General features: G+C 41.7%; 2 protein-coding genes and 1 non-coding gene across 3 annotated transcripts; 1 reads left to right on the forward strand and 2 right to left on the reverse strand.

Moving 5' to 3' along the window:
• Nucleotides 1-8,775, forward strand: LOC111658410 (uncharacterized). The gene is made up of 8 exons (XM_023410933.2): nucleotides 1-511; nucleotides 1,776-1,916; nucleotides 3,374-3,574; nucleotides 4,672-4,859; nucleotides 7,487-7,700; nucleotides 7,873-7,971; nucleotides 8,171-8,238; nucleotides 8,494-8,775. Exons 1-8 carry the CDS (start codon nucleotides 245-247, stop codon nucleotides 8,651-8,653), a joined length of 1,338 nt encoding a protein of 445 aa, XP_023266701.1. The 5' UTR covers nucleotides 1-244; the 3' UTR covers nucleotides 8,654-8,775.
• A 53-nt stretch (nucleotides 8,776-8,828) lies between these two features.
• eif4g2b (eukaryotic translation initiation factor 4, gamma 2b) lies at nucleotides 8,829-22,522 on the reverse strand. Its single transcript, XM_023410936.2, has 21 exons — nucleotides 22,516-22,522; nucleotides 21,596-21,704; nucleotides 19,619-19,684; nucleotides 18,863-18,988; nucleotides 17,334-17,436; nucleotides 16,929-17,060; nucleotides 16,603-16,669; nucleotides 16,353-16,504; nucleotides 16,033-16,143; nucleotides 15,407-15,589; nucleotides 14,875-15,016; nucleotides 14,535-14,698; nucleotides 14,320-14,433; nucleotides 13,802-13,930; nucleotides 13,564-13,668; nucleotides 12,949-13,164; nucleotides 12,339-12,597; nucleotides 11,950-12,154; nucleotides 11,423-11,628; nucleotides 10,705-10,826; nucleotides 8,829-10,518 (listed from the first exon to the last, which is right to left on the reverse strand). The coding sequence occupies exons 1-21, from the start codon at nucleotides 22,520-22,522 to the stop codon at nucleotides 10,453-10,455; spliced, it is 2,784 nt and encodes a 927-aa protein (XP_023266704.1). The 3' UTR covers nucleotides 8,829-10,452.
• On the reverse strand, nucleotides 14,018-14,217 carry LOC111658416 (small nucleolar RNA SNORD97). Its single transcript, XR_002760997.1, has one exon. It is a non-coding gene; the product is annotated as a small nucleolar RNA SNORD97 (small nucleolar RNA).
• Nucleotides 22,523-23,097: the final 575 nt, after the last annotated feature.

A 23,097-nucleotide genomic window follows, 5' to 3' on the forward strand; every position in this document is an offset into this window, starting at 1 on the left:
AGGCCAACAACATAGACAAAAGGTTTCCTCATACCAGAACACACGGACTGCTTGCCTCTGTCCCACACAGGTTTTTGTCCTATCACGTTACCTAATGAATAATGAACGATGACAGGAGCCACCCCGTGAACTCGACGTGAAACTGAGAACTTCATTCACCTTGTTGGCCAGCGTCCTGACTTCAAACCAGGAGCCCCATCTTCTCTCAGAGCATCATCACGGTAACGCTGAAGTAAACTCTGAAATGTCACTCAGAGCCAAATCCCACACGGACCTGCAGACAGCCGGGAAGTCCTCGCTGGACCACAGCTTGTACAAGTCATTCTCCATGAGCAGCAGTAACGTCAGCAGAGGCGGCCGGTTCGGGAACGGGGCAACAGAAGAAGTCAAAGGTCTCTCCAGGCCGACCAGGAGGCCCGTACGGGTGGTCAGGCCGGTCAGCGCCATCAACTCCAACGGCTCCTTCCTCCAGATCAACCACCTGCAAGGAGAGCTGGTCAGAAAGAGGAAGGTAAGGACGAGGTTGGGTGATGCATCAGATCTCAGGCTTTTCATGCATCGTAAGAGATTTAGTTAGCTTTAAAAAGCACCTGGAGGAAAAAATCAACTGTAAAAAACTCTTTCCTTTAGGACAAATTCTTATAATATCTCACTCGATGGACAACATACCTGTATTTGCTGGTTAATAGCATCGCCCTCACTGCTGCGATGAACGTGAAGAAAAGCTACTTGACCGCTAACGTTAAATGTGAGAGAGTGAGTTTATGAGCGAGTTGCAAATCAGTTCCATACAGTGTTAAAAAGATGTGAAGTCACTGACGTCATTTAGGGAAGTTCAGAATCTCACCACAAAGACTTTTTTTTTTTTAGCATTCTGGAGCTTTCTGTCATATCACATGATCTTCATCACCAAATGGAGTTTGCCCAGTTGTCGTGGAATTTCTATGGAAACCCTGAAAAGCAAATGAAAAGATTTGTAGGGGGGTTGTTTTTACAGATTAAAAAAAGTTTCCAATTTCTACAAAAAAAAAATTCTAAAAGAAAAAATTACAAAAGAAAAACAAACAAACAAAAAAATCTAAAATAAAGAAAGAAGAAAAAAGAAAAGAAAGAAATGTTTTTTTTAATCTTTGCAACCAACCCCATGAGGAAAATGAAGTGAAAAAACAACTTGCCTCTCAGGGCTTCCGTAAATTGCAGATGTCCGTAAAGTGGTGAGGAAACAATGGAAATACCTACAGTTCCATGACAACGCCATTTGCTTGATGAATATCATTTGATAGAATCAAAAGTTCAGACCACCTACTAAACGGATCTTGCGATGAGATTATTTTCTCAACTACCTAAATGACTCAAACTGTTTTCCCCCAAAGTCAAGAGTGAACTCTGAACGTCAGCTGAAATATTCATCAAAAGATTAAAGATTAATCCTAAAATGGTAACAGTGATGGTGAAAATGGATGTTAAGAACCTAAATGTTCTGTTTGCTGTGATAAGTGTGGAAAAAAAAATAAATAAAATGGTTGGAATGAGGAAATTCCTACTGGCACCAGTCCCTTTGTTTTAGTCTGAACTCTTTAATGTTACAGATGTTACAGGTCTTTTCCAAAGTACTGTGCATCCAGAGACGTCATTTATTATGTCTCAAGACAAGGTTCTTTTTTTTGGTTAATTCTCTGTAATCCATCATTTTATGAGTTTGTCTCCTTTGGAAATGAATCTCTTTAAGTTTCTCTCCCACAATGCTCGGCACTGAAAATGTAAACGTTCCCCAGGAATGCGAGGATCTGAGGAAAGAAAACAAGTTCTTATCAAATGAGATCCACATGGAGCGGATCATGATGCGCACAGAGAATGAGCTGACCATGAGGAACCTCAGGAACCTGAACCAGGAGCTGCAGGCGCAAGTCAAAGAGGTACGCTGGAGCGCTGGACACAGTTTTAAAACGGCGCATCGCTCAAGAAGATAAGAAGCAAAGGCCTCCTGCCTCCTCTGAGCTTAGTATAGACATCAGAACACAACCACCCACTTCCCAAAGACATGTGACCTCTGCCCTCACATCGGCTCCATAGTCTGACACTAATCGCACTGAGTGTTATAAACTGGATACTCTCAGTCGTAGATATTATTGACAGCTTCAAATAAAAGATGTTATATAGAGTCCCTGAGGTGCAAAAAAAACATTAATATATATAAAACAAATGTGAAAAAGCAGAAAAAGTGTTTTAAGACAACACCACCCTGTCTAAAACATCAATTATCTATGTTGTCCAAAATCTTATTCTGAAATGTCACATCAAGCCTCTTTTTAAAACTTACTTTCATCAGAGAGCTTTTTCCTGGTTGTGTTTTATTTCTCGTTTTTTGTTTTAGTTGTTTTATCTGTTTTTCTTCACCTTGAAGATCTATTGATTTTATTGATTCTATTTTATTGCTGCCTTTGGAATGTAGATTTGCTCTATAAATAAAGATTATTATGATTATTGCTCTTTAATTAAAATCTGGAGGGAAGTAGCAACATCCTCTTTGTGACCTCTTTGTAGCAGCAGCCAACAATCTTCTTGACTCTCGACCTGTTTGTTTGCAGTAATCAAGCACGATGATTAGACACTGTGGCAGTGTGACATTACAGATACGAGGCCGAGTCAAATACCTAAGCACAGTTCATCACACTTTTCTCTCTTATCACAGTGTTGTATGACAGCACTTTGGTGATGATGTTGCTGCTTTCAAAATCTCTTCAGACATGCAAATTCAGAGGAATGACCTTTAGTAACATGAAAATAACTCATATTAACGTATTGACTGTCCATTTTTCTATATACATTATGTGACTGTATATTAGCCTTTAAAGGGGCACTCCAGTGGTTTAAAATATAAACACTTCCATAACTTTGCAAGAGAAAAAGTAAAAATTCAGTTCAGCAAATCAATGCAAGAGAGGCCCAAGATATCCTGACTTTTAGTCTATACGAGTCAAGTTGTAAAAGCACTGGAAACTACATTTCCCATAATGCATCCAATTGCATCTTTTCCAAGATTACTGCCAATGTCTTTCCAAATCCACACCTTCAGTTTGTAACATAGACCTCTGCTATGAATTCATATGGCATCACCTGGATGGCATGGATTTCCCCTTTAATACTTGAAGACAGTTATAACAAGATACTGATCGTCAGATTAAATCTAATCTCATATGATGTGAATGTAAAAAGCTGTTTCATGCTGCACAGTAGTTTTGACTGACTCTTATTCTTCAGCTGAGTGGATGGAGTTGTGTTACACCTACAGACAAAGGCAGCCTTCTACTGTTTCCTGACCAAGTCACCGCAGTGTGCACACACCCACCTCTCTCTTTCTGACCCCCATCAGCTGAAGCAGAAGTTGTATCAGAGCCAGCAGAGAGCGACGCTGTGTTCCCGGGCTGCGGATGACGCGGAGGAGTCCAGGGGGGAGTCGGAGAAGATCAGGGCCCTGGCTGAGGCTCGGGCCCTCGGGTGTCAGCGGGACAGAGAGGCAGCTGAGGCTGACAGGAGCCGTCTGAGCGAGGAACTGCAGCGGCTTAAAAAAGAGGTGAACAAACACACGACGCATATTGTCAGCTGATAGCGACAGAATGCAGCGATTAATGTCGCCATAGTCCAACATGTGATGTATACACTCCTTGGATTCTCCATCATGACGCCATCAGGGTGGGATGTGACTCCCAAATATCAGCAGTTGCTGTAAAACATTAAACATAGTGAAAGAAACTACAATATACCTGTGACACTTTGGATGTTAGTGGCTTGTTTAAATTAAAGACCAGACCTGGCTCAGTCTTTGGTTCCTTCATAACCATAAACGCACACACTGGGATTTTTTTGTGCCAATCCTACTGCCAGAAATACTAACTAGAGCAAATAGTCCAACAAATCACTATTCCCAACTATTTTTTCTAAAAGAAACTAGGGGAGCCACAGAAAGGGTAGGGAAGTCAGACAGTATTAGGAAACAGACAAACACATTGTTAGTTTTGATCTTGCCACCTTGATCCTTTTAAGAAAACACAATTTGACTCAAGTTCCATCCAATTTTCAAAGCAAGTACTATTTTTGTACTGATGTTCGTTAACTTGCACTGTCCCTATCAAATAAACAAATAAAATAAATACGATAAATGAATATAAGGAATGACGCCGTTCCACAGTCCAGGATCCACAACCAGAAAGACTTGGGTCGTACTGTTGGTGATGGGTCAGAAGGTCAGATTTGAGAAGACTTGAGGATTTAAAAGAGGTCCAGCTCAGTGATTGCCTTAAAAACAAACAGTAAGGTTTTGATTTTGGAAGCCATTAAAGAGAGGCCAGTATACGGCTGCAATGTAGTCTCTCTTTCTGGTGCCAGTGAGAAACCCATTAACATTCTGCACATCGAGGGGCGAGAGGAGAGAATATCAATAATGAAAAATCATCATCATTTCCGCAGTCGTTCATGTTAACGAGCAGAGCCGTGAACAGCAGATGGCATACCTTTAACCGCAAGAGATGAAGAACATTTTTAGAGACAGCTTCCTCTTCTCTATTACGACCAGACCTCATCCCTGATTCACTCAAGGCATAAACAGGATGTAATGTTATCAGTGGACTGAATTGATTGATTAACTGGGCATCTGTCTTTTTCTTTTTGCAGCACACTGATCTACAGCTTTTACTGGCGCAAACAGAGAAGAACTACTTTGAAACCAAGCTGAAGCTGGACCGGGTGTCGGGGGAGAAACAGGCCCTGCTGCAGGAGAACAGGAGCCTGGAGGGGGACAGAGACGACCTGCGACACAAGCTGAGACAAGTCACACAGGAAAATGTCCAAATTAAAGACAGGTGAGTGCAGTTCGTTAAAGGAAAAGGTGATCTAATCAAGGCAAATTTTGTGGCATTAAAGCTGCACCGAGTAAGATTCTTATAGTGTTCACCATTACACCACAGGAGAGAATATCCCATCTGACGGAGATATTATAGATCCACATTATTTCTCAAACTCTAAAAGGATAAACACGTCAATTTGGACCAATTTGAGCCTTGACACAGCAGGAAAACCAGTAAAAAAAGATCATTACAGCAGCGAAGGGGAGCAGAAACAAAAAACATAAATGAATCGTCTCCCAATTAAAAAACAACTGAATGGATATTATTTTAGAAATTTACAATGAAAGACTCGATAAGTTTCTCTAGATGATGCTGGATCGATGTCGGACACTAGAGTCCTGTTAGATTGCTCCATGTTAAAGCTGCATCGATCATTCGATTTTTGGCCACTAGAGGGCAGAGAAACATCATGTCATGCTTGCAGCCTTACGTTACACATCCAGAACACATGAGGCAACATTAACGCTCATTTAGAGTCACGCGTTACCCATTTAATAGCCACGAGGAGTGTGTGGAGGTTTGAAAGAAAGATACAACTCCGTGTTATCAGCATAACAATGGGAAGAAATACCAATGAAGTGACTAAATATGCAGCAGAGAGAGTAAACATGGGCTGTATGAAGAAAAACGATGGGGACCGAGGATAGAGCCCTGCTGGACGCCACAAAAATGAACAGAGTGGTCAATATAATAATAATGATAAACAATAATAAAACTTAAATTTTGTAGCATCTTTCTCATAGTGCTGGACAAAAATAAGCCAAAGAAATATGTTAATCATGATCCATAGTATGAAATCCTGCTGTTACATTACAGCAGCATCGGCATGCATTATTCATCTGCATCTGTTTGAAGTAGATCATTAAAAACCCTTTAAAAAATGATATTTCAGTGTATATGTACTCTACGCACTGATAGGTCAAGGTTTGTTTTTTGTTTTTTTTAAAACTAATCAGACACAGAACTGATAGTACACTATAGGTCCAATAGCACCTAATACGTCTTACAGAAGGGAAGTTGGGACAATGTAAAGGGAGTCAAAGGAAGGACATCTTCCTTGTCTCCCATGTCTTGTGTAAAAAGAGGAAGAAGCTATACAGTATGGTTGAAGCTGATTGCAGCCCCTTATCAACAAACAATTTAGTGTGAACCTGCTCCGCCTATAGGAAGCAATAACTCAGCACTTAACAGCAAACCATATATAACTGTAACTGTATAGAAAATCAGAAGAACAAAATCACATCAACAGTCTGTCTTAAGGACAAAAAAAATATCTTTTGCCACCATTTTGGATTTAAACACCTTGAGCTCTAGTTTTTCGATTACCAGAAATGAATCATTTTGAGTATAAAGCTGGGAGCATGCTGTATATTGTAACATTAGAGGAACATCAGATCAGATGAATGTCTGCACACCTAATCTGAACAGTGTTCACCACAAAACCCCGAAGCATCAAAGCAGATGATGCAGCTGCAAAAAATGAAAATGGAAAAGAGGAAAAAGATCAGGAACGCCATCATCGCAGACCTATTCAACTGGCGACCCGCGGGCCAACTACGGCCCGTCAATCAAGTCCGACTGCCCCGCCGATCAATTGTTTAATTACAGAATACATTTTTGTAACAAAATTAATCCTGTAAACCACATCACATGTGGCATCAGATGAACAGGTAAGTTCAGTTCATCTTGAACGTTTGAATTCTCTTTGCTCTCTTTTGTCATTTTGTTAATATCGCAGCTTGTGAGCCGCAGAAAATCAAATTAACAACTCTGCCTGATTTCTGAAAGGAGGCCTGTTTACTATCTTTCTCAGTTATTGATTAAACTGCTTTTGCAATGCGGCAATATAATAATTTTTTTTTTGTTGGCATTTTCTGTGTATGTCCTGGCTGAATTCGTAACACGTGACCCATAACAGCTCTTTGAGCGTAGTCAAAGCCCAACTGAGATATTATGTTTAGGAGTGATGTCACACATACTGTACGGGAAAGCACAAGAGCAATGAAAGCTGGCCTGGAGGAGGAGGAGCTGAAAGGAAAGCAGAAGAGATGAAGGAAATGAAAAGAGAAAGAAGAAGATCTAGAATGACAGTCAGTTGAGCACATACCTCCGGCTCAGGCCAAACAATCCTATCCTCCCCACGTCTTCTGTGCTCGACTGTAGCTTTGAGAAACAAAGATGAAGGTCAGAGAAGAGGAGGGCTGTTTGATGAAGTTTCACAGGACACAGGGTGGTTTTTCACTTAAAAGTAAAACCTCATTAAATCGCACTCCTTCACCTTAATGTTGACGTGTGCAGAGGTGGTCCCCAGGTGATTCTTCAGGGGGAAAATGGGGGTAAAACTCTTGAATCCAGATTTGCTCAGTTAGTACAGACTTATCCAAACACATGGACAACACACACCCATCTTTAATGGTGTGGTTCTCTGATTTACTTGCAGATAATTGGCTTGTCGCTTTAACGACACAAGACGAGTTTAGGGAGGAAATAACAGCAAAAAATAAGCTTGTGTTTGTTGTGGAAATGGAATCTGAATAGTTTAGAAGATATTTTGGGATGTAATTTCAGTGTTCTGTTTACAGTGAGATGAGTTCGAGGCGCAGAGCGATGGCTTCTGAGGAGGAGAGCAAAAAGGCAAACCAGGCTCAGCGGGAGGCCGAGGCTGAGCGGCGCCTGGCTGAGAAGGAGAGGCAGGAGAGAACGGCCGAGTGCCTCAGCTGGAGGGAGAAGCACCAGGAAATATCCGACAGGTTCAGAGCTCAGGAGGACCTGAAGGCTCTGAGGCAGAACAAAGCAGTAAGAAAGCATCACATCACACCACACCAGTTAGAACGAATCATACACCAGCGATCTCTGAAGGAGGACGTTGTCTAAGTGGTAAAATATGCCTGAGATGCTTCACCGTCATGGACGTTTCTTCCACATTATAGATATTTAAGGTAAATGTTATGTTTCTTTTTCTCAACAGTGTCAGGCCAACATCAAGAGCTACTTCCTCTGCATGACCGAGAGCGATCAAAGGGTTAAAATCCTTAAAAATCCAGACGGCACCCCAAGAAATTTTACGGTGAGATGACTCTAAAGTTATCTACAAATGTATGCTGATATAGGAAAGAAAGAAAAAAACGTAACTGCACATGTTGAATTGCTCCAGAGATTGATCAATGTCTATACCTGCAATACTGGGCTTTTAAAGGAGGAGGCTTTTTATCTGACAGTAGCATCGTGAGACCAGTTCCTACCTTATGTAATGTGATGTTGTTCAGGAGGGAGATCCTGTGTTCATCTCCACCCCAGAGTCCAGTCCTGAGGAGCCTGAGAGGACCTCATCCAGGTGAACAAAGGTTCAGGGCAGCAGCTGCTGTGGCTCCTGTGGCCACCAGGGGGCCTCAAACACTGCAGAATACTTTTGACAAAATTATTTTAGTAGATCTCTAACAACTGCTAACTGGTAAGCTGAGGTAATAAAATATAGCAGCGAGACAATGGGAAAGAAACCCATTATTATAAAAAACGTCAAGGTCAACTTACAAGCAATTTTCAATTATTTTAAAAAGAAATTACTTAATTGTGACTTGTATTTCCTCAGGACCATGTTCAGGATCTCTGCCCCGCACACGGGGAGGGATCCGGGTCCGAGTCACTTCGATGAGCTGCCCGCCGTCGGAGGGGACCGACCCGACTCTGCACCTCCACGCAGGAGCAGGCGGGTGGTGGATTACTTCTGGATCCCCACAGACCAGGAGTGACCCGTAATTTCCGTAGACGACACTCCTACTCCTTCTTTCCCACGTGCTCTTCAGCAAGGCATCGAGAGTTCAGGAGACCAGTCAGACTGGGGCAATCGCAGATGTGAAAGTGTGAAACATTGAAGGCGTTGGAATTTGTAAGAAAAAAAAACTGCAAAATAAAAGTGAAAAATACTTGGTGCTCATGTACTGGACTTTATTGACATTAAAGCAATAGGAGGTGCACAATAATTATGAATACCTTACAATATGATCCAAATCCATTGCCTTATACATAAACATGGCTTGTGAGCACGATTCTTGGGTAAAACTTGATCATTTTTAGCTGTTAGACTTAATGTAATGAGAGAGGAGGGAGGGAGAAGGGGCTCAACTAAACTTGTCTAAAAAAGGTTTGCTTCTATTTTGCCAATTTAAGAAAAACATTTAAAAAAAAATGCACTTGTTTCATTTTCCATATCGAGCATTTCAAATAAAAACAGTCACTCCAAATTGCAGGGGGGGAGGTGAACGACTGAAAGCCTTTTAACAGGAACATCAAATTCATAAAAACAAGCTTTTTTTTCCTTTGCGTTCTTAAATATTAATACTTGTAAACCATGTGAAGCGTCATAGGAAAGTCTGCTTCAATAAATTTATTGTGCAATTAGGCCAGGACTAAATCAAATACTTCAGCATTTGCTTGGACTCTAGGTTCTTCTTAGATTTCATTATCCCAGCACAAAAAAAACAAAACAAAAACAAAAGCCCATCTAACTAAGAGGTAGAAACACAGGCAACTTTGAAACGTTACGGCGGCACACCAATGATTACAGTTTTTTAAAATATCGTAACATTTGGAGGATAAGTATTGCAACCACTCAAGTAATAAAAGACAACAAATAGGGACATAAAGGAGGAGGGGGGGGCAATCACAAAAAAGGAAGATGCTCATCAGTGACTATGAAGAGCACTTTTATTTAAAAAAAAAAAAAAAAAAAAGAAGCCGAAAACATTTTTTTTTTTTTTAGTAAGCATAGGTTGACTAAACCTGCACCTTAATTCATTATGAAATGCTTTGCCAGCTTATGCTTCACTCTCACTTCAGCAGGGCCCCTTGACATTAATTATACTTGGTGAGGATTTTCACTGTGGATCACTCTGCAGCCTGTCTGCTCATTTTAAATCCCCTCATCGTGTGTGTGTGTGTGTGTGTGTGTGTGTGTGTGCTGACAGGGAATCCAGGCTGGGCCCTGACAGAAGAACACAAAGCAGATCACTGACAAGACCTCACTTGTCTTATACTTGTAACTAGCAATTAGTGAAGCTCACCACTAATTTCACTTATTCAGGGGAGAATCCTAAACATTCTTAAATAAACCAGTTTCCTATCGGGGGGGGGGGGATCAGAATTGGAAAAATTGAGTGGAAATGAAAAACATGCAATAAAAACAAAACACCCCCCCCCCCAAAAAAAAACAGATACAACTCTAAACAGTCAGAGCAAAAACAAAAAAAGAAAAAAAATACACATGGTTGAGCCACTCCAGACTTCATGTAGCTGATCAGGACACAGATCCATAATCAAACATCCATTAGGCAACAGATCAAATGATGCTGCTCAGCCCATCATCATGGTGTGGGTGGTAACACATGAGGCCCTACAGGTACAAGCTTTTCGGTTTATATTTGCGAGACAGAAGCAGCTGAGTGCCACATGGTAGTGGTTAAATTAAGCATGGAGTTTAATAAAGGAAAGGCGAGTGTAATAATAAAGATAAGGTCGATCTTCTACACCATAATGCTTCGACTTGGTTTTCTCAATCCGCTTCGTCCTCGGACTCCTCCTCTTCCGCCGTCTCCAGCCAGGTGAGCCACTGGTTTACCTGACGGGGGATAAACGGGGGGAAGATTTGAAAAGATTCCTGTCAATCTTGCACTAAATAAGTTGAAATTAATCGTTTCATCTGATGTTTATGATCTGCAGATATTCAGTCAAACACATTCAACTAAACTCTCTCTACTGCAGATGTTAAGAAACAAACAAACAAAACGTGGCGGCTTTACTGTACCTGGAATAAAGCTTTTCCTTTTCCAGGGAATTCTTGGGTAATGTCTTCTTTCCATGCAAGGAAGGCTTCTTCTTCAATGATCTCCATGTCGTAGAAGTTGACAAAGTAACGCAGCAGCATGCCTGAGTGCACACAATTTTGAAAAAGAAAAAAAAAAAAAATTTAATGAATGTTTCCAATAGAAAAACAATCACAATTTTGTTCTACACGTAACGTACGATAAATCATAAATCATCTATATCATGATTTCTGGCTTTAGTGATGTCCCTCACTTGTAAGTCGCTGTGGATAAAAAAGTGTCTGCTGCGATTTTATGTAAAGACAAAACATGCCCTTCAAACTAAAACTATTAAACTAGTAAAAGTATTCATAATTAATCCAAATCATTGTTTTAGCCAGTGTCGCTGCAGTTTTAATCAGACAGCACAGCGCAATAGATACTGGATTTTGAGGCCAATTCAATATAATGAAGATGGATAGATATTTACTGAGCAGGAAATTCTGCTGTTGAAAAATAAACATGGCACTTCTCTCTGGTGGTGAAACAATGCAACAGAGACAATTTCCAAAATTTTCTAGTATTTTTGTCCTGCGATTGTTGCATTACTGGCCAACACATACAGCGTAAGAAATGTGTGCATATGATAGCTTTTATCAGCCTGGTGGGTTTATTGGTCTAGCTGTAGCAAACCGTCCAACACACTGGGGAATACTGTACCTTTAGGGAAGCCGCTGGCGTTGCAGTGCACCTGCAGGGCGTACAAGGCGCTGACCTGCAGCTCGGTATGGTCGTGCAGGAACTTCTGCATGACGGGCTTGAAGGCCAGCAGCAGCTGTTTCTCCTGCTCCAGCTGCTCTTTGGAGGGAGCCGCCTGCTCGTCGCCCTCCACCACGCACAGCTCCTGGGAGATGTACTGGAGGAAACTTGGAGAAGATCAGAGGACGCCGATTAGTTACACTACAGGCCCTTCTCATGTGAAGTCCGATATTTCCTTGGATTTCTTTGAATTTATACACACAAAATAAAACACTTCATGACTTCAGCCTCCTCCTGTTTACCTAAGTGTGCAAAAGACACAACAATTTAATTTGCCTAATCGTTGTTTGAATGACAATGGTTTATCCATTAGCTGAGCATCAGAAAATTAAATAGCAACTATTTTAATAATAAATCAATATTAAAAAAAAAAGGCAAATATGTGCTGGTCCCAGCTTCTCCAATAAGGGGGGGGGGGGGGTATTTACCTGGTCATGAGGATGTTGACAAAGCCTTTATCAGTGTGAAGCTTGGGAGAGATGTTGTCTTTAATCCACTTGTAGATGGACTGTGGAGAGGGGTCTGCCTTTATCTGCTTCAGCAGCTCCTTCTCCAGCTTCAGCAGCGGGAACAGGAAGCTCAGGCCCTTCCCCTCCAGGATCTCCAGCATGCGGTCCTTGTTCTGATCGATTTCTGCCGAGCAATCATAGAGACGGGGGGGGGGGTTTACAACGCTGACAATGGTCTGTGCTCCGTGGGATGCTTGTGTTTCTGATGTGATATCAGTTATGGGGAGAATGGAGGGAATTCTGATAAAGGCAGAGGAGCATGTTTAACAGGAAAAGGGGTGGGGGTGGGTGGGGAAAGAGGGATGTACCTGGGAGCATCTTCTGCATGTTGACCTTGCTCTGCTGGAAGAGGTCGGTCAGCCACTCCCGGTCCTTCAGCTTGGCCGTCTGTTGCAGGCAGAGCAGGAAGAGGGGGAAGTGGGTGCCGTTCTCCAGGGGGTGAGCCAGCTCCGCCACGCTCACCAACTCTGCGATGATGCCCCGGGCCGCAAACTGGGCCAGGTAAGACTTCACCAGGGGCACGTCCACCTCGATCTTAGGGCACTGGTCGAGGACGTTGAGGAAAGCCTGCAGGAGTGGGAGGAAATGTCAGTGCATGAATAATGATGTACCACCCTCCTTCTGGGTTCATCAGTGGAAAATGTGTCATCAATAATTAACAGCAGCCTTTGTAGGTAATTCATCACAGTTCTGAAAATGTCAGAATTAAGTGATGAGATGGTTTTGTTTCCTCCTCTTTCTGGAAACTCCAGGGATATTTAGTGCTGGATTGAACTTGACTGGTGGGAATCATTTCTGGGCATTTCCCCATCAGTGCAATTATTGTAATTTTTGTGCTTTAACTGTTTGCTCAGTACATATTTGCAGATTTATTTTGATATTTACTCTAAATATTAAATGAAAGCTGGATACGCGCACCTGCATGAAGTTCTCTCCAGTGATGAGGCCCTCGGTGCGAAGTGTGTGGATCAGAGTGCTGGCGTGCTCCTTGTCCTCATCGGGACGGTCCAGGGAGCACACGATGATCTTGCTGAGCATCTCTGGCAGGAAATGCTTTGGGGCCTTCATCTCTCGCACGCCGCACACAGCTTCAGTTAGGTTCTTACTGTTCAAGTACTCCGTCATGATCGCCTCCTAAAGAGAGGAATCAATTGTACAGTAATGAGCTGGGTCAGTCTGAGGACTAGACTGAAAACAAAAGCAGGTTTGTCTGAATATTTATGCCTAGTAGGTTTATGTTTCTCTGTCCCAAATGTCTCTCTAGTGAGCAGGGTATCTGTTGATTGCTCAAAATAAACATTAAGTAAATGATGCAGCAAGTTTCAAAGCTACAAAGGAAGCAGTGTATTTCTCCACTATTTATATATGACTCAATTTCTGGTCGCACCCATTAGTGCTGTTTAAACATAAGAGTGTAGTGGCAATTTACTGTTGATTTATTTACCCTGGGGTGATTTTACTTTGCAATTATACTTATTTATGTGGACCTCTACAAAAACAAAAACAAAACATCAACTTAATGGTTTTGCCCACCGTCATCTTAAGCAGTTCTTCCTTGGCAGGAGGCGGTTTCTTGTTCGTCTTCTGAGGTTTCTCTTGGATGGGTGGAGGGTTGGTCTTCAGGCCAAGCTGTGGAGGCTGAGGCCAAAGTGTATGAGATTATTTCACAGATGCAAATCGCAACATTTTGACTTTCTCTAAAACATTTTCTTCTTTCCATTTATGTATGCGTTAATTGCGCTCTACTCTCTTGTCTAAGCACCCGTCTTACCTGTCCCAGAGGCGGGGTTTGAGTGCGTGGGGGCTGAGCGCTGGGAGGCATCATGGTGGGGATCTGAGGCTGGAGCTTGGGTACCTGGTTCTTGTTGAGGAGGAATGACTGAGCAGGCCTGAGGCTGATCTGTGAGGCCAAGAGACATAATGAACACGAGTAATAAGATTAGTCATGATATTTACAACATTCAAAATCTGCATATTGGCTAATTCCATGCCCTCATATCTCATAATCGCAGTCAGCGGACCAGCCACCAGTTTAAAGAGGAGAGGAGAGGAGAGGAGAGGAGAGGAGGAGAGGAGTGAGAGGAGAGGAAAGATGGAGGAGATCAAAGATGGAGTAAAAGACAGAAGAAAGACTGGTAGCTGGTTGAATTCCTCAGAATAACGCGTCTTTTCATAATCAGTGGGCATGAAGACTCAACACACTGACCATATCTTGTGCAGTGTCTTAACTCTAAAACATCTGGCTTGGTACGCCATGTTTTACACTTTCATTTATTTAGTTCTTATTACCTCATCAGCATTGAGCTGTCCTTTCTTGCTGAATCGTGGAGGCATGTCCTTTGACTGGACCTGCTGCTGGGCCATGTGGTTCTGGTTCTGGTTGAGGAAATGCTGGTTCTGAACCTGTCGTAAGTCACCCGAGCAGAAAAGATCACTTTTTAAACTCTGGACTTTGGGTTTTGTAGAGAAACACTGAGCGCTGTCAGCTTAGTTAGCAGGATTACCTGGTTGGACTTAACAAAGGACTTGGGCCCCATGTCGAACTGTGACTGTGGTGGAGGGGCGATGTGGCCACCGTGGCCGTTGAAGAGTGGGTTGGTTCGATGGCGTCCCATAGTGGGCGAGTACCTATCCTGAATAACCCCCGGGCCAGTTCCAATCCCACTGCCTGAGAAGACAAACGACAAGTTATGCGAGTCCATCTTGGAAATAGTATTATCTTCAGCTCATCATTTTATTTCTAAACAATAAAATGGGAATCCAGTATTAACACTGACAACTTGAAAGTGAATATTAAAACAATGAGATGTGGCCAAACAAGACCCTATTGACCAAAGCCCACACCTGGCATCTGTCCAAACATGTCGGCCAATCCCCCAAGAGTCTCCCTGTCCAGTTTCATTCTGTTGGGCATGAAGGGGCTTTCCAGGAAGAAGTCCATCCTCATCCCCTGAGACATGGGTGCTGGGATGAAAACACCCAAATCCTACAAGAACAGACAGAACAGAGCCAGTGTCATTAAAAAGAACAACATGATTAAAAGCCTAACCCAGAACGCAACTTGAATTTCTAACATTAACTCAAGTGTGCAATAATGAACTGCATGGTTGTTATGGAATCAGAAAGTTAATTACATCCTGCGCACACTGTCAGGACAATGTCCTGCTGACTCACACTCTTCACAATAGGGGAGCTTGGCTCATGGGCAGAAACTTGTTCTTCATAAGAGAGATGGGATTATAATGTTCTGTTTATTTACAGAGCCCTTTAACACATGCATGCTGTAACCTCAGCTTCTGATTTTAGCCACCAACTATTAATCATCCCAAAATGTGAGCGATCTGCACAACCAGCACCATAATTTCACTGGACTCACTTTCACTGCATCCTGACGGATCTGGTTAATCGTCTTTGGTCCGTTGTCAATGAAAGCCTTGCGGGGGACCCAGTTGTTTTCTCGCAGTTCCACTGTATCTTGCAGCAGGAAGCGGATCCTAGCGGGCAACTCCTTGTTGTTCATTAAGGATCGCATACGGCCAAAGTACTGATCCATTAAAGACTGGTGGAAGGGTGGAGAGGGGAGGGTGGGGGTCAGAAACAGCACAGCTTGTAAATACATTATGGCAGCAGGATTTACATTAGCGGTGGCTATGAGCCAGCTGGGGCATTAGGTGAAGCTGTGTCCAGCCAGATGGTGGGCTAAGTAAGGACATGGGATGATACCGTTGAACCAGGCAAAAAAAAAAAACAAACAAACTTTCCAGCTAAACCAAATGTAAAATGTTTGTTTTTTGTTTCCCAGCCTGATCATTTTATAGAAACTGTAAATTATTTACTCAAGCTTTTAGGGTTTTACTGCTGCATTCAAAAGCAAAAGTAGCTGGTTCACCTATAAATAGTCAATATGATCTAAAGACCCCTTAGTATTACTACCTCTAAGCCATATACAGCCTCTCCAGATGGCAATGGTTTAGGGGAGCCATGAAAGGCCGAAGCTCTTACCTTTGCTTTCTCATGGTCGAGTCTCGGCCCCACTGTTCTCATTATCTGACAGAGGCACTCCAGATCCTCCCCCATATCCTTGAGCTGGACTCTCTTCTTCTTTTCCAGAAGCTTCAGAAAAAGATAAATGGGAGAAAGGAAAGCAGGGAGTCATACCGGATATTCTGCTCTTACTTTGATCAAGGCAGCATTTCTTTTGATTCTAATCCACACCGTGTTGTACTGTCTTACAAATGAGAAACAGTGACTTCAAACAATCAAAAGTATGATGTGAATTTCAGAACACACACACAAAAAACAAACAAAGTGCGTGCACGTACTGTTTTGATGCACTTATGAAGGATAGATTCGTGGATGAGGTCGAGTTTGCCAAGTTCCCCGATGAATTTAATGTTGCCAAGCATCTTGATCTTGGCAATGGCACGCTGCTCCTCCTCTTCAGAAGTAAGAGGGTTGTCATGTTTGTCATAGACTGGGGTAAAAGAGGAGGAAATGCAGTTAGTGAACAGGCCGTGGCAAAACGAGGTGCTGCACATCATATGACAAAAGGCACAGAAGATGGGGGCTTACTTTCAACATTTCTGGTGCGGTTTTCAAATTCATCTTGAAGCTTGGAAATCAGCAGTCTTCTGAAGGTCTACAATAGCAACGAAGACATCAGTTAGATGTAATGCAACAAGCAATATCAAAGCAAAGTGTTCCCATAAAAGCATAGAATACAAAAATACATTAGAACCATTTGCATTTTACATTTGTGTTACACGGGGGTGGTTTTAAAAAATCATTAAGAAACTGTAGAGTGGTGCTTTATAATGGGTTGTTCAGCAGAACAGGAATGGCATTAGTGTTATAGAAGAGAAAGCTAGAGGTGTGGGAGTATGAACAACCAAGCTTACTGTGCTCTGCTTTTGGGATGTTTGGATCTCAGATGAAGGGCCATCAAAGTTTGGTGCGTCCTCTGCCAAGCGCAGACATAGCTGAGCATAGAGCGAGCTATACTTCGGCTCTTCTAGGGCTTTGTCTACAATCTGAATCGCACAGTGAGAGACAGGCAGAGAGAGAGAGACAGGCAGAGAGAGAGAGACAGGCAGAGAGAGAGAGAGAGAGAGAGAGAGAGAGAGAGAGAGAGAGAGAGAGAGAGAGAGAGAGAGAGAGAGAGAGGAGGGAGAAACCAGAGACCACTCATGTCATTAAAACATGCAGTGTATGGGTATGAGTCACTCATTGCAGCCTGCCAAATATCGATGAATACATTTCCATTTCGCAGAACCCTAAATAAAAAAAGAAAAAAGTATGCTTACCAGCAAGATGATTCCTTTAAGGACGAGTTTTGAATCTACGCCCACGTTCAGGAGCTCAAGGCATAGCTTGTCAAACTTCTCAGGCGTGAGTTTGTTGAGTATGCTAAAAAAAATAAAAACAAGAGGGTGGAGGGAGAGGCACGAGTAGGAAGTTTATATGACTGTGCAGGATCACGATGCTGACATTTTACCAAGAAGTTTTTCCCATATTTTTATTTGCATGTGACGAGCTAAAAGGGGGATTTAATACTACTGATCATATAGCAAACTGACTGAACAGAAATTAAGATGAGCAGTATGATGACCCAGGCTGGTCTAGTCAGACCCATGAAAACTGCAGGTTCATTCAGGAACACCATCTGTATCAGAGGGGTATTAAAGACACCGAGTAGCAAAGTAATTAATCTTACGTCAAACTCTCTCTAATGTTTTATACTACATTACATCTTAATTGCAGTCATTCAAAAATTTGCCATCAACCAATTCATGATGCTTCACTGACTGAGCACTCATTCACACAACTGACTGCAAAAAGCCTATTTATTATGATGCATTCACAGGGTTTATTTACATATCATTATACAGTGACTTTTTCATTCTTCACTGGCTTTGTACATACTGAGAGCATAGCATCCTGTCAGTGCGTCAGTCAATGTTAGACATATTTTCTGATCATGAATTTAGAAAAGCATTTCAGCAAGAAGAGAAACTGCCTACTTCCTGGGCACAGATTCTTTTCTGTTTAATTTAGGTGTACAGCAGCACAGCTCAAGTCTGCTCTAAAACTGGGACAATTACTGCAGATAAGTAAACATGTGTAGTAGGTTACTCTGACAGGCTGCACAGTCAAGCATCTGCATCCTGCGGTGGCCACCAGCAAACATACATTCCCGAGGAAACAGTCACCTCTTCATCTTTTGTGCTTGTAAACATCACCTGACACAGAGAGGAGCAGGGCTCTAGTGCCTTCAGCAGAGCACATGCCAGCTTAATGACTGTAGCACTATGCAATTCAACCGTCTGTCCCTATTGAATTATGTGAACGCTGATAGCTTCAATAGCTTCAGCAGAAGACTGAATTAAAGAAAAGCCTTTAAGGGGAAACTGAAATTAGATTTTCTGACAGTAGTTAGGTATTTTCTTTAAATCAACCTGACCTCAAGTCCTGTAACCTTTGTCCAAGACACTGATCCAACTTTCAAGATTAATGGTCAAATATTTACTGGCATTTTTCTGCAAGAAAGCTCCACCGGCATGAATGATTTTTTGCAAGCCAACCCACACTAATCTGTTGATGCAATGGGTTTTGTAAATTTTGTAACAACTGGACTTTGCACACAACTGAAATGGTTTCAGCACCGACAATCTTTGGACCACAAGAGATCAAAATTCTTGCGCTATTACTGGGTAAGACTGGATAAAGGGGGAAGGAGGAGGTAAGCAAAAAATTTGTTTTGCTTGTTTTTGGCCCTAGAGACAAAGGGATGGATAATTAACTCTTAAAATAAGCACATGGGTTTGAACCTTACCCCCTCACTTTCCTGAAGATTGCATCATGTCGCTCTTTTTCGTTGCTGGAGTTGACATCTCGTCTAGTGCTTCGTGAAGGAACCCATCTCTGAACGCTTTGCCCTGGGGTTTTCCCCAGGAACTCGCTGCAGAAGGAAACACAAAGAGAATGAGTGAACTTTCACACAATTTGATGACACTGCAGCTGGTACAGAAACATACACAAATGCCCTTACAATATAAAGCTCTTGTTCAAGCATAAAACCTAATCTCTTACATACATACTCTTATTTTACAAGTGAATGCACACGCTGCATACCAAGTCAATCCTACAGTCCAATTCACACAATAGGGTCGTAGTAAGAGAAGAAGAGTTTTGCCTCATCATATTATTTACTTAAAATCCAGGTGTTGGGTGTAGATAATTCATCACAGGCAGTCAAAACAATATTTGTTCTTTGTTTCACAAGTGGGAGTTCCCTGTTGCCAACGCATGGCCTTTAAACACTTTCCTCCTTTTATACCATTTGTTGTAAAATGATCCCAGACTGCCTAGCTCAGTAAACAAGCCTGCACTATCTGAGGTTGACTGACATCATGTTACAGGACTTCTGGGTATTCAAATCAGAGTTTCCTGGAATTCTCTAATCAACTGAGTTGTCTAGTCTATTTTTCTGCAGTGGAGGAAACTACTAACAATAGTCATGGTGGCGTAATGTTCTAAATGAAATCACTATACATTAAACATGCTCTCGAAAAGATGCCGTATCACAAACCTGTTGCCGACAGTCTTGGGATAGTGCTGAGGTGCACCCCTACCACCTCCTCCCCCCGAAGAAGCACTGCAGAACAAACAAATATTGGAACACATTAGATACATGCAACACCACACAAGATGCAATGATGTATCTTTACCTCATAGGAAACACATTAACTTTCTTGCTTTTTCATTCATTTAGCCTTCATTTACACTGAAAAAGACACTAAGGAACAAGTGCCCTTACATTAACATGAGATAAATTTACATTTATAAACTCCAAAAATGCACAATTACAAAAACTAATCTACAATATAATACAATCATACATATAAAATGTCTTTAGTACATGATATAAATTAAAATACGAACTATGAGCATCCTTGTGACTGATTATGTGTTATAGAACTGCAGGAAAAACAAGGTCAAAGCTCTGTGGCAGTTATTGGAAAAACAATAAAACACTGAGTTAAAAAAATAATTTGAAAGTGGAAACCGAGTAGGAATAATGGTTTGGTCTGGCCAAAAACTTCATGAATAAACATTGCGTGATATATTTTCAAGTGACTGTGCTGCAGGACAACCAAAGATGCAGCTTCAAGAATCACTATATGCACATTTATAAAGAGCACTGGCAAATGCAATGTATTTAAGGTGATGGTGTGAGCATTAATGCACCATTCAATCAATTGAGAGGAGCAAAGCTGAAACATGTAGCCATGGTTTGGCCAACATTGTATCTTGCACAGACAGAACCAAGGTTATACCTTTCATGCTGCACATTTTGTCTCAGTTTATTTCTATGGTTTACCTTGTAGTTGCTGACCAAATAAATCCATTATTGGATTAGCATTGATTTTGGTTTTAAGTTATGTCACAAGTTTTGCAAACCTCTGTATTCTGTTGAGCTAAATTTGGGTTAAAATAAGTCTCCTTTTGACTACATATTTTTTTTTATTTTGGCATGACTCTGCAAAAGTTTATGCCTTAGTAAGTGACCTCTGTTTGATTCGTCTAACTATTGATGAACCTAGGTTTATGAGTTACTGATTCAATCCTCACAAACTTTGCCACTACCAATTTTGATCAGCTTCACATTGCTTAAGTTTTCCCTAAAAGCTTACTCTGTAAATCTGAATTATCAAAAAGGTAAGAAATAGATTTTTCATTAATGAAAACCATTTGTTATCATTTACAATCTTAGACAACAAATTTGAGAAAATGGGAGTTCTATCTCAATATGATTCACCTGAATAAATACAAGGTAAATAACTGGAGAATCACTTGAATAGCCAAAACACAATGTGACACACAAAAGCTAGGGCTGCAAACAGGTTACATGGTTTAACATGCAGCGGAAAAGCAGAACAGATCGCTCTTCACCACTGACTGCTCTGTTTGATCACAGACATCCTGGTCTACTAATACTCAAATTTTTTCAACAGTGCAAGTGACTGGTGTTGTTTATTCTGGGTATCTGCAGCTGTGTGAAGCATTTGAAGGCATTTAAAAAAAACAAAAACAAAAAACCTTTAATGATCAACCTGCCCAATTTGCCAAATGATATACCATGTGAAGCCTCTTAGAAGGTGCACCATAGGACTGCAACCATAAAACTGCCAGATTTTACATTTAACACACAATATCCAAGGGCATTTGAAGCCTCAATTTAGACATTTTAAAAATTAATCCATAGTGGGGCATCCTGTCAACCATGACCCCATACACTGAACTGGGTGTGTGTGACTGTGTGTTCACAACCAACAGGACAGAAAGCTTCCCATGGCTCATTATGTCTACCCAACCCCCCTTTTACAAAAGCTTTCACAAAGAGAAATGTCCGACAGCCATTTTGAGCCTTCCCACATCCTGCTTTGTTCTAAAGGCCGGAAGTTCCTGCCCAAAATGCTAGCAGAGGGTTAACTGTAAAAAAAAAAAAAAAAAAGAGAAAAGAATCTCTATGTTGGTATTTCCTGTGCAAGCTTTGGTTTATTACCTGAAACGAGAAGCACCCCCTTCTGCAATCACACTCTCCACTTTGGCGGCTTGACAATGAAGAATACTCAAAAGAATAAGAATAATAGGAAGGGATGGGGAAAACGGTGCTGAGGAAGAGAAAAGGGAATGCAATTAGTAACTGCATTGGGTCCGGGGGAGACAAGACATAGAAACCATTAGCTATAACATCATTAAAACAGACATTAACGAGGGCACTACGATATCTTTTTATGCAGCGTTTTCTACGGACATCGTCAGTTAGCCAGTTTAGCTTGATAAACAGTAAAGCAGCAAAGTCTTTGTTACAGGCCTAGCCCCTAACGATAACTCAAATGTACATAGCAACGTCCTTACACGACAGGGTACCCCATACAAATATATTAGCTGAGTATTGATGCGCTGGTTTGGCACAATGACAGCAAATGCCCAAACGTAGAAATCTCTGTTCGTCTTTTGTCGGCTACAACAAAGCAAAGGTGCGTCAGCTAAAAGGCTAACGGCACTCGCTAACGGTAACTAATTAGCCGGCTAGGTTGCTAAGTGCATAAGTTAGCTACGTCACGACACTGGTAAGATGTTTACCACGTTACAGTAACCGTGTTTTATATGGCCTACAAAAGGGTTTAATTGGTTGTGTAACTTAATATGAGAGGGGATGTCTGCAGTTACACCGGAATAGTGTTGCTATGTGATCTGAGATGCTCTTTGATAGTTTTATGTTCTGCCCGATGACAGGACTAGCCTGCAAACCTAACGTTACCCCATACACCATAATGCAGAGAAATAGGGCAGGGCGGCGTGGTTAGCCGCTAACGCTTCCAGTCCACTGTGCTTGTATCGCCATCCCATCATGGCTGAGGCTTGACATAAGGATTTAAGGCCAGTTTAGACGTGACCCTGGCACGAATCCCCTCTCACGGGACATCATGACTAGTCGTATTAAATGACAGTTAAACGATGCATTGCCAAGTTTAATTTCCTGCAAATACAAGTTAAAAGTAGCAAGACGGCGACGCCATTTTCTACTTGAATGTAAATCAGCTGAGCCATCCGTAAGCTAGGCTATCAGCCGGCTCCTAAACTGATATGCTATAGTTAGCTTAAGCAAGCTGCTGTTAAACGTTAGTATCTTAGCTTGCTAGCTAGCAGAAGCCATTTTGGATGAACCGGTGCGGTTTTGTAAGGGAGAAAAATCTGCCTTACCTTTACCAAAGCAACTTCAGTTTTATATTTTTGTGATACCACCAAAGAAGAAATAAGACAGTTGTAAAAGAAAAGCGAGTGTTGCGACGGATATCAGGAGAGCTAAAAGCAGAAAGATGACCGCACAAACACACACACATCAAAACCCTGCTTGCTGCTTGCCTTGTTTGCTTTAGCTAGCTAGGAGAGAGCTCAAAAGCTTGCTGCCTTATGGGGACAGAAAAGTCAACAATTTGCATTGGTCGCGTATTTTGTTGCCATGTCAATCCTGGCCAATCAAAAGGAAGATCTGTTTTT

This window comes from Seriola lalandi, unplaced genomic scaffold (assembly GCF_002814215.2).
Source record: "Seriola lalandi dorsalis isolate HSWRI2012SDOR001 ecotype SW California unplaced genomic scaffold, Sedor1 jcf7180002054442, whole genome shotgun sequence".
Classification (NCBI taxonomy): Eukaryota; Metazoa; Chordata; class Actinopteri; order Carangiformes; family Carangidae; genus Seriola; species Seriola lalandi.